At 46.2% G+C, this 13,624-nt stretch overlaps 2 protein-coding genes and 2 non-coding genes across 4 annotated transcripts; all 4 read left to right on the top strand.

The window, feature by feature from the left end:
• Positions 1–2,612: 2,612 nt before the first annotated feature.
• On the top strand, positions 2,613–6,462 carry RPL23 (ribosomal protein L23). Its single transcript, XM_012186016.4, has 5 exons — positions 2,613–2,651; positions 3,236–3,319; positions 3,620–3,748; positions 6,110–6,223; positions 6,336–6,462. Exons 1-5 carry the CDS (start codon positions 2,639–2,641, stop codon positions 6,416–6,418), a joined length of 423 nt encoding a protein of 140 aa, XP_012041406.1. The 5' UTR covers positions 2,613–2,638; the 3' UTR covers positions 6,419–6,462.
• LOC114117070 (small nucleolar RNA SNORA21) lies at positions 3,351–3,486 on the top strand. The gene has a single exon (XR_003590862.1). It is a non-coding gene; the product is annotated as a small nucleolar RNA SNORA21 (small nucleolar RNA).
• Positions 6,463–9,208: 2,746 nt separating the features above from the next.
• Positions 9,209–12,382, top strand: SPMAP1 (sperm microtubule associated protein 1). The gene is made up of 2 exons (XM_060394876.1): positions 9,209–9,490; positions 10,949–12,382. The coding sequence occupies exons 1-2, from the start codon at positions 9,284–9,286 to the stop codon at positions 11,198–11,200; spliced, it is 459 nt and encodes a 152-aa protein (XP_060250859.1). The 5' UTR covers positions 9,209–9,283; the 3' UTR covers positions 11,201–12,382.
• Positions 12,383–13,070: 688 nt separating this feature from the next.
• Positions 13,071–13,142, top strand: TRNAC-GCA (transfer RNA cysteine (anticodon GCA)). Its single transcript has one exon. It is a non-coding gene; the product is annotated as a tRNA-Cys (tRNA).
• Positions 13,143–13,624: the final 482 nt, after the last annotated feature.

The following is a 13,624-nucleotide window of genomic DNA, read 5'->3' as shown; positions in this document are numbered from 1 at the left end:
GCTAGAGTATGCCAAGCACATGGCTATTCAGGAGCATATATGGTATCTGGAACAAAAAGGCCAACTCTGCAGAGCCAGAGGGAACATGGTGCAAGATGAGGTTAAGAGGCAGGACAATGCTAGATCAGGGCCCAGTAGGCCATGATATGGATTTTAACTTTCATTCTGAGAGTACAGAAACCATTGGAGAATTTTCAGGAGAGTGACATAGTAATATTTACATTTCTGAAAAATTATTTCTGGCCATTATATGAAGACTGAGTGGACGGATGAGGGAGAAATAGAGGCCAAGAGACCTATTATGGAGCTTCAGAAGTAGTTTAGGCAAGAGATGGAGGTGGCTTGGACCAGAATGTTAGTAGAGGAGATAGAAGTGGATAGACTTGAGAGACACTGAGAAGGCTGACTGAAAAAACTTGGGCAGGAATCCCAGAGGCACACCTAGATGGATGGTGGTTCCATTTATCAAGAGAGACAAAAATGATAATGAAATCATATATTCAGAAACACATGGAATTCGGCTAAGTGGAGAGAGAGAGAAACTGGTAGCTAGAGAAATTGGCAGGAGCAAGTGAAGGATTTAAGAGTGAGCAGGACGATTTATAAATGTATAGATTTAGAGACCTCTTAAAGTTGAAGTGCTCCAGAAGTTAGCCCATGGTCTCTTTTATTTACACTTTCTTCTTTTTTAATTCATCCACTATCGTGGCTTTACTTATATGCTGACAACTGCCGAATTTCTATCTCCCTCCTTCTGGAACTCCAGGCTAATATATCCAACCTGCTATTGAAATCTCTCTTTTTCGGTCTAACAGACATCTAACTCAACATCTCCAAAACTGAACTGCTACTCTTACCCCCAAAGCTGTTCCTCTCACAGCTTTCCCCATCTCAGCTGATGGCAACTTGCTCAGACCTCAGGCTTTGGAAACATTTTCTCCTCTTTATCTTCATCCCAACATTTTGTTGGCTCTATCTCCAAACATATCTAGAATCTGATCACATTACAGTACTTCTACTGCTACCATTCTGGTCCAAACCACCACCATTTTTCTTTTGAGTTATTGCAAGAGCTTCCCAAATAGGTCTTCTTACTTGTATCTTTGTGTTCCCTCCCACAATCTAGTCTCAATTAGAGTGATCCTTCTGACATATTAGTCAGATCATCTGCTTACAACTTAATGATTTCCAGTTCAGTCTGTAAATGTCAAAGTCCATAGTGATGAACAGAGCCCTACATGATCCAGTTCCATTACTTCTGACCTTCATTCTATTGCTTTTTGCTTCACTTACTCTGTCCAGTCATTCCTGGCTTCCTTGCTGGTCCTCACATTGTTCAGGCACAATCCCACCTTAGAGTCTTTCATTGGTTGAGGACTCTGTCTGGACTGCTCTTCTTAGACAATCAAATTGCTAACTCCCTCATCTCAAAATCTTTGCCCTAATGTCAACTTCTTCCATAAAGCCCACACTGACCATTCTATTTTGAACTGCAATTTGCCCCTCTTCCCACTTTCAGATTCCTCTTACTACTTTTTTTCTACTTTTGTTGTCATAGTACTTATCAGCATCTAACATTCTATATGTTGCCATTATTACGTCTAACTAAGGATTCGCTCAGTCGTGTCCGACTCTTTGCGACCCCGTGGACTGTAGCCCACCAGGCTCCTCCGTCCATGGGATTCTCCAGGCAAGAGTACTGGAGTGGGTTGCCATTTCCTTCTCCAATTACGTCTATGGTTCAGTATCTAATATCCACCTTCCTCACCACCCTGACTGGATGTAACTTTCATAAGGGCAAGAATGATCTGTTTTGCTCTGATGTAGTCTAGCCTGTGCCCAGGACAGAATCTGGAATCAGTAGTCTTTTAATATTTGAATGAATGCACCGACAGGAAGAAGCCTGAAGAATGGGAAAGCCTGAGGCAGGGAAAAGAATGATGAATATAGCAAGATATAGAAAATACAAGTGTGTTTGGGACCAAGCACACAGAATATGGAATTATCTGTAGCCTTACAATGGCACCTCTCAGTTGTATCACATCCTAATGAAACCATTTCCAGCTCTTTAACCCTCGCCCTCAACGCCCGTGCATTCAGGTTAAAGCGTCTGCCTCCAATGCGGGAGACCTGGGTTCAATCCCTGGATTGGGAAGACTCCCCTGGAGAAGGAAATGGTAACCCACTCCAGTATTCTTGCTTGGACGGAGTATGGACGTTCCATGGACGGAGAAGCCTGATAGGCTACAGTCCACGGGGTCGCAAAGAGTTGGACACGACTGAGCGACTTCACTTTCACTTCATTTTAGTGTCCATCTAAGTCCCTGGCACATAGTGTTCAGAAAAGGTTGTCCGATCAATTAAACCAATGTTTCTGTGTCCCAAACAACTACTCCCGAGCTCCTATCGAATGTACTCGGTATAATTCACTCTGCAGCCTTCAACCCCTTACACCGCTCACTTTGTATCGCGAGCTCTAGGTGACGTCCCGCATTTATGACGTAATAAGACAGCGCCCTGGGGAAAGAGGCCGATTGAGCAAACTCCGGATCACGTGCCCAGGTTGGGCGGGGCTTCGGAGTTCATATCCCAGTGTCCTTTGTACCTACTTCCTTTTTGTTCCTTTCCGGCCTTCAAGATGTCGAAGCGAGGTGAGGTTTTGACTTTGGGAGATCCTTCGCCATCTGTTGTGCTGTGGCAGCTGGCCTTGCCGGCAGCGGCGGCCGTGGGCAGCTGGGGCGATTTGCTCTGCTCGAGGCCAGAGAGGGCTTGGAGGGTTCATCGGAGAGCACCGGGAGAGCCCCTGAAAGTGACGGGGCCGGCTGGAGGGTTGAGTTGGCAGGATCCAGTTGTGACTCTAGATCGAACTCTGCGGGTTCACGCCGGGTCACCGCTGCAGTAACGAGATTGAAGTTGGACTGACTTAAGCCCCAGTGTGGGCGGCTTGTGCAGTCTCCCACCCTGCAGGAAGAATTGCGTGGTGCAAAAGTTGGATCGAGAATTGAGTCTTCCAGGCTAGTTAGTCTCAGTCTAATGTCGTGGTAGTGAGGACTTGGCTATTGGCCTTGAGAACTGGGTGGCTCATGGGGCAGGGAGTGTGTGGATTCCTAGAGAGAACGAATCTACATTGTGCCGTTTCGCAAAGCATACGCGAGTGAACTTCTACTTTAAGCATGTGAAAGGGACTCCGAACCATGACTGGGCAGTTACCTCCTGTTTCCCTTCCTACTTACAGGACGTGGTGGGTCCTCTGGTGCGAAATTCCGGATTTCCTTGGGTCTTCCGGTTGGAGCCGTGATCAACTGTGCTGACAACACAGGTGAGACCTTTGGCTGCCCCCTGTCATACTCACCCTTTTAAAAGCACTCAGTGGGCCTTTTGCTGATGACCCGCTGAGCCGTCAAGAAAGGGCAGAGTGAAAACACCGCTTTTGGGTGAAGCGGCAGCATGTTGTGTTGTTTTGCTTCAATCGGTGGTGTGACAAGGTGTTCCAAGGTGTTCCACCTAGTGGGGACTATCTGCTTGGGAGTGTGAATGGAGGAGGTGGTGTTGGAAAATCGCAGCACTGCCTGATTGGCCCTCAAAAGTAGTCTCCATATTTGTTTACATTCTTTTTTAGGAGCCAAAAATCTGTATATCATCTCTGTGAAGGGGATCAAGGGACGATTGAATAGACTTCCTGCTGCTGGTGTGGGTGACATGGTGATGGCCACAGTCAAGAAAGGCAAACCAGAGCTCAGAAAGAAGGGTGAGTAGAGAGATGTAATTCTCCTTTTGGTCTCTGGACATTTGAAAGATTTCTCTCATTATTGGAAAAATGGGACAGTAATTTTGCCATTCTCTTAAAGCTTGATCTAGTTCACAATAGTTAACAGACTTGTCTTACATACCTACACCTTAATTAGAAGCAAGAGCCCTGTCCTACTGGGATTTGAAGTCCATCCACACGATTCCTTCCCAAGCTGCCTCCTTTTAGCTCTTGTTTTTTTGTTCCAACTTATATTCCTTCCTTTGTGCCTCAGATTCTTGCTGTGTCCCCTATCTGGAATATTCTAATTCTAGTCATCTTCTGCTCATTTCCTTCTTGACACCTCTCCTTACCCCCATTCTCTCCCCTTTCCCAAATAACCTTGAATCCAGGTGGTAATTTTTGTATATGACATTTAGGGTTGTGTCTTTTGTGAGAACAGATAATTGTGTTTAGTTAGTTGCTGATTCCTTGGCTACAGACTAGGTGGTACCAGGTTAGAGCGCAGCCTTAAGACCTGAATCACCCCAGGCAAGTTTCTTTTCAGGAACTAATTTGAAAGGGAGTAATGATGCATACAGAAAAGGAAATGGCAGCCCACTCCAGTATTCTTGCCTGGAAAATTCCATGGACGGCGGAGCCTTGTAGGCTACTGTCCATGGGGTCGCAAAGAGTTGGACACGACTGAGCGACTTGACTTTTCACTTTCTAATGATACGTAGATGAGATTAACTCAGGGTTGTGACTGAACAAAAAGTTCAGTGGTTATTTCTAAATCTCTTCTGATAGAAACTGAAACCTGAGGCTGCTCATTGCCTAATTGTGGACCACCCCAAAAAGTTTTCCTACTGCATGTGTGGATCAGGGGTTGGGGCTGAGACAGTGCTGAATTGTCTGGCTTTACAGCTTCTGATGTTCAATGCACTTGACATTCCAGCTCTGTTGACCTCCAGTCTGCACTTGGGGACTTGGTAGGCAAGGAAAAACCATTGCAGTTAAGCACTGATAAAGCAGTGTGTTGATCAGGGTCAGCATGCAACTGGACAGGCTGTCCTCCCAGAACACTTGCTGGGTCTGGTCTGTGGCCTGGGAAGCTGTCAGGGAAGGGCAGAGCAGTTATCCATCACTGTGGGTGAGATGGCAGCAGGGCATGCTGTCTGTCTCAATCAGTTGTGGGACAGACCAGAGAACACTCTTGTTTTAAAACTAGGTCTGACTTTCCAGCTCTATTACTTTATTCTGCGGGCCTTGTTTCTTCTAAATGATACCGTTAGCCCTTGAACAGCATGGGTTTGAACTGTACGGGTGCACTTTAACACAGATTTTTTTCCTGCTAAATATATATTACTGTACCACACAACCTGAGGTTGAATCAGCAGATACAGAGGGTCAACTAAAAGTTACAGATGGGTTTTAGACTGCACATTATAATGTGCAGAAATGTGGGACAGGACTGGAAATCCAGAATCCTGAATTCATATGATCTTATTTGTTAGATTCATTTGTGAGAATTGCTAAATACATAAGGATCCAATGGAGAGTCTCAGTCAGCATTACCTGTCACTCACTTTCTATCCCATTGTTAAAAACTCAAAAGACTGTCTGTGAACACAATACTTGCTTGAAGAATAGCCAGGATCCCTGTCCTTAAAAAATCCCCTATTTCCAGTCTGTCTTAAAATATGGGGCTTCCCTGGTAGCTCAGTCCGTAAAGAATCTACCTGCAGGGCAGGAGACCGGTTTGATCCCTGGGTCAGGAAGATTCCCTGGATATAGAAATGGATAATCATTTACAGTGATTGTGTTCTGTGCACGTGCCATGAGATATTTAGGTTAATTCAAAGTTTGCCTATTAAAACATGTGCCTTGCAGTGTAAATGGCATGAAGCGCTAATTTTATATCAAAGTTTGTACTTGGAGGTCTTGATAGAAATGAGGATGGAATATTTATTGTGTAATGAGGAGTTACTGGCTTGGCCTTTCTAGTATGAGGAAGGTCTGTTTCTCATTTCTATGACATTGGGATTTTAACAGTACCTACCTCTTGGGTGAAGTAGGGAAATGTATAGAAAGTGTTTAACAAGTCTCCTGTTGGTATGTTGCTGATCTGTACTCCCAGAGTACAGATTCATGCTTATAAGGAAATGCTTATAGTTTGAACTTAGAAGTAAGGTCTTTCCTTAAGGGGTGATGGATATTTATTCTCTTTCGCACTTGATTTTAGGAAATGAAAAAGCTAATGAGGATGCATTCTGTCCAAATGGGGAATGTTGGGAAGCTAGACAGGTGTAAAAACTGCTTTCTCATGGTGACATTGGTACTTGACAGGTTTAATGACAACTTTTTTTTTTCCCCACTCAGTACATCCAGCGGTGGTAATTCGACAACGAAAGTCATACCGGAGAAAAGATGGTGTGTTTCTTTATTTTGAAGATAATGCAGGGGTCATAGTAAACAATAAAGGCGAGATGAAAGGTAAGAAAGAATCCACGTCTTTGTTCAGCTTGTGAGATTTGATGATTCAACTCAAGAAGTGTGCAAGGAAAGGACCCTTTGAGCTTATGCATCGCTTCATTCTTTTATGCAGGTTCTGCCATCACAGGACCAGTTGCAAAGGAATGTGCAGACTTGTGGCCCAGGATTGCATCCAATGCTGGCAGCATTGCGTGATTCTTTGGTGTATTTGTAAAAAAAATAAAAATTATTTGCTCCCAGTGCTTGCCCTCCTGTTTGTTTCTACATGTTACTCTTGATACCACCTAATCCTTACCTGAATTTTTAGTTCTTACATTACAGATGATATATACTCTCTGGTTACAGGTTACCCCAGGTAACTGCCCTGCAATTAGAAAGGTATTTGAGATAAGGTACAATGTATGGTCAGACTTTAAGGAATGATGTGAATAGGGACACCCTTTGGGGTACACGTGTATATAATGTGCACTTTGCAGTTACAGGTTTTCTTTGGGTAAGTTGGTGCATGAATGCATTTATATTTATAAAACCTAACACATGGTAATTGTTCTCATGAAAGATGACTAAGTTGTTAATATCAAGTCTTTTTTAATTTTTCCTATCAAAACTATTTCGACAGCATACATCTTCCAAACCCTAGCTTGAGAATAAAAGATGATAGAGTGTTAACACAGCAGGCTAATGCCCTTTTTCCTCTCCCAAGCCATGAGAGTTGATTTAGGTGACGTTCAATGGAGAAGGCAATGGCAACCCACTCTAGTACTCTTGCCTGGAAAATCCCATGGACGGGGGAGCCTGGTGGGCTACCGTCTGTGGGGTCACACAGAGTTGGACATGACTGAAGTAACTTAGCAGCAGCAGCAGTGACCTGGGTCTAGATCTTGTGACCCCATGGACTGTATCCTGCCAGGCTCTGTCCATGGGATTCTCCAGGCAAGAATACTAGAGTGGGTTGCCATTTCCTTCTCCAAGGGATTTTCCTGACCCAGGGATTGAACCCTGGTTTCCTTCACTGAAGGCTGATTCTTTACCAACTCAGCTACCAGGGAAGCAGGCATAATGCAACCTTTTTCTAATTAATAATGTGCTTTTGTATAATAAACAGGCTTCCCTCAGCTCACTGGGTAAAAATCTGCCTGCAATGCAGGAGACCCAGGTTCTACCCTGGGTTGGGAAGATCCCCTGGAGAAGGAAATGTCAACCCACTCCAGTACTCTTGCCTGGAGAATCCCATGGACAGAGGAGCTTGGCAAGATACAGCCCATGGGGGTTACAGCAGTCAGACATGACTTAGCAATGAAACAACCACCAAAATAAACTAACATAAAAGAATTCCTGAATTTGTTGCCTCATTTGTGAAATAACACCAGTTTGTATGAGGAGCAGAGGAATTCGTATAAGGCCATTTGTAAAGCATCTATATAAAGGGAAGTTGGGGAAGTAATCACTTTAACAATAATTGGAGAAAATGACTTCATGGTTTGCTGTATCCTATTATATTAGCCCACCAAGCTTCTCCATCCATGGGATTCTCCAGGCAAGAATACTGGAGTGGGTTGCCATTTCCTTCTCCAGGGGATCTTCCTGACCCAGGGATGAACCCAGGTCTCCCACGTTGCAGCCAGACGCTTTAACCGCTGCACCACCAGGGGGAGCCCTCATAATATACACAAAATTAACCAAAGGGAAAAAGTATGGTAATATGTATCAACTTAACTTTTGATGGATTTTTAAATTTATCAGGAGGAGGTATATTAGCTGGTGAATTGGGTAGGGAGGGGAGAAGTGATTTAAGTGGATATACTGAAAGTCAGGAGGTAAGTTCTGGTTCTCGATCTGCCACTAAATGAATTAGGAAATATGCCAACATTGCCGAGCTTCAACTTCAGTTGCTCAGTCATGTCCGACTCTGCGACCCCATGAATCGCAGCATGCCAGGTCTCTGTGTCCATCACCAACTCCTGGAGTTTACCCAAACTCATGTCCATCGATGATCCAGCCATCTCATTATCTTCTGTCATCCCCTTCTCCTCCCGCCCCCAGTCCCTCCCAGCATCAGGGTCTTTTCCAAAGAGTCAACTCTTCGCATGAGGTGGCCAAAGTACTGGAGTTTCAGCTTCAACATCAGTCCCTCCAATGAACACCAGGACTGATCTTTAGGATGGACTGGTTGGATTTCCTTGCAGTCCAAGGGACTCTCAAGAAGAGTCTTCTACAACACAATTCAAAAGCATCAATTCTGTGCTCAGCCTTCTTTACAGTCCAACTCTCATATGACTACTGGAAAAACCATAGCCTTGACTAGACGGACCTTTGTAGGCAGAGTAATGTCTCTGCTTTTGAATATGCTATCTACGTTGGTCATAACTTTTCTCCAAGGAGTAAGCGTCTTTTTATTTCATGGCTGCAATCACCATCTGAAGCGATTTTGGAGCCCCCCCCCCCCCAAATAAAGTCTGACACTGTTTCCACTGTTTCCGCATCTATTTCCCATGAAGTGATGGGACCAGATGCCATGATCTTCATTTTCTGAATGTTGAGCTTTCAGCCAACTTTTTCACTCTCCTCTTTCACTTTCATCAAGAGGCTTTTTAGTTCCTGTTCACTTTCTACCATAAGGGTGGTGTCAACTTACTGTTCTGTAAAATGCGAGTTGGAAGTAGATGCTGTCTGAACTGATCCGTTCAGGGTTCAGGCTTTTCAAAGGAACTGGGTTTGGGAAATGTACATAACAACGTGGGAGCAGAGAACCTTGTTCTTAAAAGCACCACGGGGAGTTGGGACCGACTGCGCTCATAGCCGCATTCAGTCATCCCGCTTCTCTTCAATCTCTGATTCCTCTTGCATAGTTCCCTCCTAGACATCCCTCACCTCGGGACCATGCAAGCAACTACCCCCACATCCCTGTGAGGCTACCCCGTAGGATGGGGACAATAGGGTTTGTGTCCCCTACTGTGACGCCGACGTGATGTTTAATTCCACGTCACAATGTGCCGGGGAGCCTCCACCTAGGACACTCCGCTTCTGCCAGAAAAGCCCTCGGAGGCTGCGGTGGTCTGGATGGCGCACCTTTGCGCGTGTCCTCTGCGGCGGGAGAAGGGGTTCATTCTGGATGGGGTGGCAGTGAGCACCATGGCCCGCTCCTACGAGCACCTGAGGCCCAAGCTCTGGTCGGCGATTCCGCCCTACAATGCGCAGCAGGACTACCACTCCCGCCGGTACTTCCGGAGCCGCGTGGTTCCGCCCATCCTGCGGAAGACTGATCAGGTACCCGAGCCCCGCGTAGGACCCGGCTATCTGCGCCCACAGAGCTTGGACCAGGTGGCGGGCTGACTTCCCAGATCCGGGCGTCTCATGCCAGCGCCCTCACCACCACGGAGGCTGCCCGATTTGCACCCTCTCAGCTTTCTGGATGAAACTCCAGAATTGCTGGAGGCAGGAGACAGGTGTTGAGCGCGAACTTTCTGAGCTCACCTTCCATGCCTGAATTTGAGAATGATCTCATTTCAGATCTCTGCGAGCCTCTGCCAAAGAAATCGGGTTCGTTGTCCTTTTTGGCGTCACGGATTCACCCGTTGGGGTGATCTCTTGCCGCAAATTCTCAAAGCCCGACCCTCCGAGGCCCACTAGGCGAGGTGCCCTCGGTCCGGTGACGTAATGAGACCTTCTTTGAACAGACTGGAAGGAAACCTCCCAACTTACCCAGCCCTCGCTTCTACTTAGTTGCACACACCCCTTAGGGGATCAAAGATTCTGAGGCTATTACAGGCTGACGGCTCCAATTTTTTTCAACATTTTTGCTTCCTGTATTTGTGACTATTAATGCATATCAGTGATACGGGGAGAGGAGGACTGAATGCGAGTTATTCTGTGAACATATCTTGGAGTTTCAGTGGTCCCAGGTGATAGCGCGTGCGCATGTGCGTTCGTTCAGTGCAGGCACACGGACCCACATCGTTGTGTGCCATATTTGGGTGTGTTCGCTGGCTACTCATGTAATATTTATAACACAAGGAAACAGAATCTGGGTGAAAACTCCAGAACTCAAAAGTTCGAAAAATAATATGATGTACATACTTTTGAAACTATGTTCCATTTTGTAAGTTTTCTTTAATCGTCACAGCCACCGTTTGTGGTAGGTATTATTTTCATTTAAGTAAAGATCCTGTTTACTGAAATTTGCCAGACCCTTTATTTGAGGCCAGTTTATGTCTCACTTCAACCTCAAAGTACTGTCGAGGAAAATGAGCTCCAAAAAAGCTGTGTCTTTGACCTAAGGTCTTGTTAGGAGCAGAGCTGGAATTAGAACCAGTCTTCCCTGATAGTTCAGACAGTAAAGAATCTGCCTGTGATGTGGGAGACCTGGGTTCAATCCCTGGGTTGGGAAGACCCCTGGAGAAGGGAATGGCTTCCCCTCTCCAGTATTCTTGCTTGGAGAATTTCATGGATAGAGGAGTCTGGCAGGCTACAGACCTATGGGGTCCCAAAGAGTTGGATAGGACTGAGCGACTAACACTTTCTCTGGCATTGGACACTGAGCCTGTAACTACCAAACTACAATGCACCTGAAAGGCAATAGTTCACCAAGTATATTTAATCTGTCTGGCCCTTTTACCCCTGGGCTCTGACGTCTCCCTCCCCCAGCAAGACAGGAGGCAGGGGTTGGACTGTGCTTTTTTCGGCATCATGGCTGACAGTCTTCTGCATTTTCTCTCTCACTCTCAGGATCACGGCGGTACAGGAAGGGATGGCTGGATAGTGGATTATTTCCACATCTTCGGGCAAGGACAGAGATACCTCAACAGGAGAAACTGGGCAGGGGCAGGCAAGTGCCACCTCCCTTTGCAATCTCATCATGATCTCACCTGGGAAGAGTGGTGTGCCTTCCACAGTGAGAGAAACTGGGTCCTAAAGAGACCCGGAAGGGAAGGAGACCCAGCGACTGACTGCATCCTCCCGTTTTCTTCTCATGCATGAGCAGATGGTGTTACAGTGCTCCCTGATAGTTAGTTATTGAGCACCCACTGTATGTCAGGTGCTTTTTACCCTCAGAATATCCTCAGTTACAGCCAGGGAAATTGAGTTTTAGAGAGTTAAAATGATTTGTTAGGAAGGGTTGGAGTTCCCTGGTGGCTCAGTGGTAAAGAATCTGCCTGCCAGTACAGGAGGCGTGGGTTCAGTCCCTGCTTTGGGAAGATCCTCTGGAGGAGGAAATGGCAACCCACTCCAGTATTTTTGCCTGGGAAATCCCATGGACAGAGGAGCCTGGCAGGTGCTAGTCTATGGGATCGCAAGAGTCAGACATGACTTAGCAACTACACCACCACCATCACCAAGAAGGGCTGAGCTGAGATTGAAATTACACTGTTTCCAAGGAAAGCCTGTGTTCTCATTGCTCCCAGAGCAGACTGTGTCCTGCTCACTCTGCAGGCCCAATTTAGCAGCAGTAGGAAAAGGGAGCATTGACAGCTGTTTTCCTAGAGCTGTTTTTCTGGCAGGGTAAGCCCTCCTCCTACCCCACCTAGTCAAATGATCCCTCGCACCATTGGCCAAATTGAGCTCATCTGTTTTCTCCAGATGGGTCAGATACAAGGGTCAAATCTTCTCAGTTCTCCAGGGTGCAAGGCAAGTTCAGCCATGCCCAGAACTTTCTGGCCCTTCTTCTCCCAGCACATATCATTCATGCTACCTCTGCATGCTACCCTAGTATGAGGACTGGTTTCCAGGATGCCATCTGTCTCCTCCACCTCATCCACCCTTGGCTCTTCAGGACTCAGGGTTCAGAAGGGACGTGGGAGCACAGTGGCTATAACTGAGTGAGCCTCCTACACCAGCCCAGTGGGAGTAGGGAAAACAAGAAAGGGCTGAATACAGGCTCAGGCCTTTCTCTCTGTCCCCCAAGGGCATTCTCTCCAGCAAGTGACCGGGCATGACCACTATAATACCAATCTGAAAGCAACCCAGGGGTTCAATGGTCGGTTTGGCTATCGCCGGAACACCCCAGCCCTTCGCCACTGCCCATCTGTCTTTGGAGAGATCACCCGGTTCCCTCTCTTTTAACAGCAGCTCTTCTCCTCATGCTCCTCCACCTGAATTTCTAAGACAGAAGTGTATAAGAACTCTCAGTGTTATTTGATATTAAAACTTCTGTGTAAGTGCCTCAGTGTGCTGTTTCATCACTGAGACTGGGGGAGGGGGAAAGCTAGTTTCTCCACCCTCAGCTTCTCTACCCTGTGGAGGAGGTGGGAGGGGAAAGGGTGTCTCAGGCTGTGCCCTTAAAGTCCATGTAAATAGAGTGCCAGACTTGAAAGGAGAAGCCTCTGGTCTCCCCTATATAAGGAGGAAGCACACTACTTAAGCCCTCAGAAACTCTTCTCCAGGCATCAGGAGGACCCAGATCAGAAGCTACCTACTGTTTCCATCAAGAACAGAGCAGGCAACGTGGCCACAGGGATTGTTGGTTGTCCTGAGAAGTTCCTGATTTTTCTGGATCCTCCCATCCAAAAAAATTGATGTCTTCTTCCTCCTTCCCACCCTCAACTCATCACGAGGCAGGGGATGAGCAGGGTGATATCTGGAGCTGAGGATCATGACACAGTAATATGGTGTTTGTGGAAGCTTTCTCTGCTAATGCTATATCAATTTCCTTTTCAGCTGGTTTCCAGTGTGTCAGTTTTCAAGCGCCCCCACCCCTTTTATTGGTGGCCAAGAAAAAAGCCAAAGCAGATTCCAGATACAAAGGGAGTGGAGCTTTAGAATACAAAGCTTGCAGGAATTCTGCAGTGGGTGGAAATTGTTTGTGTTGAGTCACCATAAGTAGACAAGGAAGACATCTCCAATGGGCCCTGGGGGTATAGCTCAGGGGTAGAGCATTTGACTGCAGATCAAGAGGTCCCCGGTTCAAATCCGGGTGCCCCCTTCCTTCTTTACCATTTTACTTCCATTAAATACTTCACTCCCAGCCCCAGGATGACTAGAGGAGGAAGACAAGAACTCCCAAGGGATTCTTGTCCAGATAAACTAGTTACTCTCATATTCCAAACAATGAGGATAAATCCCTGGAGGATTCCACTGGTCTTCAATTAAGACAAAGTCCCTGAGGAAATTCTTAGATCTGAGAGCTGTGATTACAATTTATCGATATGATGTGTGACAGAATAAAGATAAAGAGGTTGGTATAACATATATAGTTGAGCCTTACTACACACAAGGCTGCGGTGAATTAAAGGATGAAAGAGATATCCCACGTCCAAGGTAAGAGAAACCCAAGTAAGACAGTAGATATTGCAAGAGGACATCAGAGGGCAGACACACTGAAACTATAATCGCAGAAAACTAGTCAATCTAATCACATTAGTACCACAGCCTTGTCTAACTCAATGAAACTAAGCCATGCCCGTG

The sequence above is a fragment of the Ovis aries genome, chromosome 11, assembly GCF_016772045.2.
Source record: "Ovis aries strain OAR_USU_Benz2616 breed Rambouillet chromosome 11, ARS-UI_Ramb_v3.0, whole genome shotgun sequence".
NCBI classification, from domain to species: domain Eukaryota; kingdom Metazoa; phylum Chordata; class Mammalia; order Artiodactyla; family Bovidae; genus Ovis; species Ovis aries.
Note: the sequence above shows the minus strand (reverse complement) of the source record. Positions and strands in the feature narration are given on the sequence as shown.

What these genes read in the sequence shown, in the direction of transcription:
- RPL23 (XM_012186016.4), top strand. An exon ending in ACCAGAGCTCAGAAAGAAGG is followed by an intron (nt 3,749 to 6,109) that starts GTGAGTAGAGAG and finishes TTCCCCACTCAG; the next exon opens with TACATCCAGCGGTGGTAATT. An exon ending in CAATAAAGGCGAGATGAAAG is followed by an intron (nt 6,224 to 6,335) that starts GTAAGAAAGAAT and finishes TCTTTTATGCAG; the next exon opens with GTTCTGCCATCACAGGACCA.
- SPMAP1 (XM_060394876.1), top strand. Translation starts at nt 9,284, where the DNA reads ATGGCGCACCTTTGCGCGTGTCCTCTGCGGCGGGAGAAGGGGTTCATT. An exon ending in TCCTGCGGAAGACTGATCAG is followed by an intron (nt 9,491 to 10,948) that starts GTACCCGAGCCC and finishes TCTCACTCTCAG; the next exon opens with GATCACGGCGGTACAGGAAG.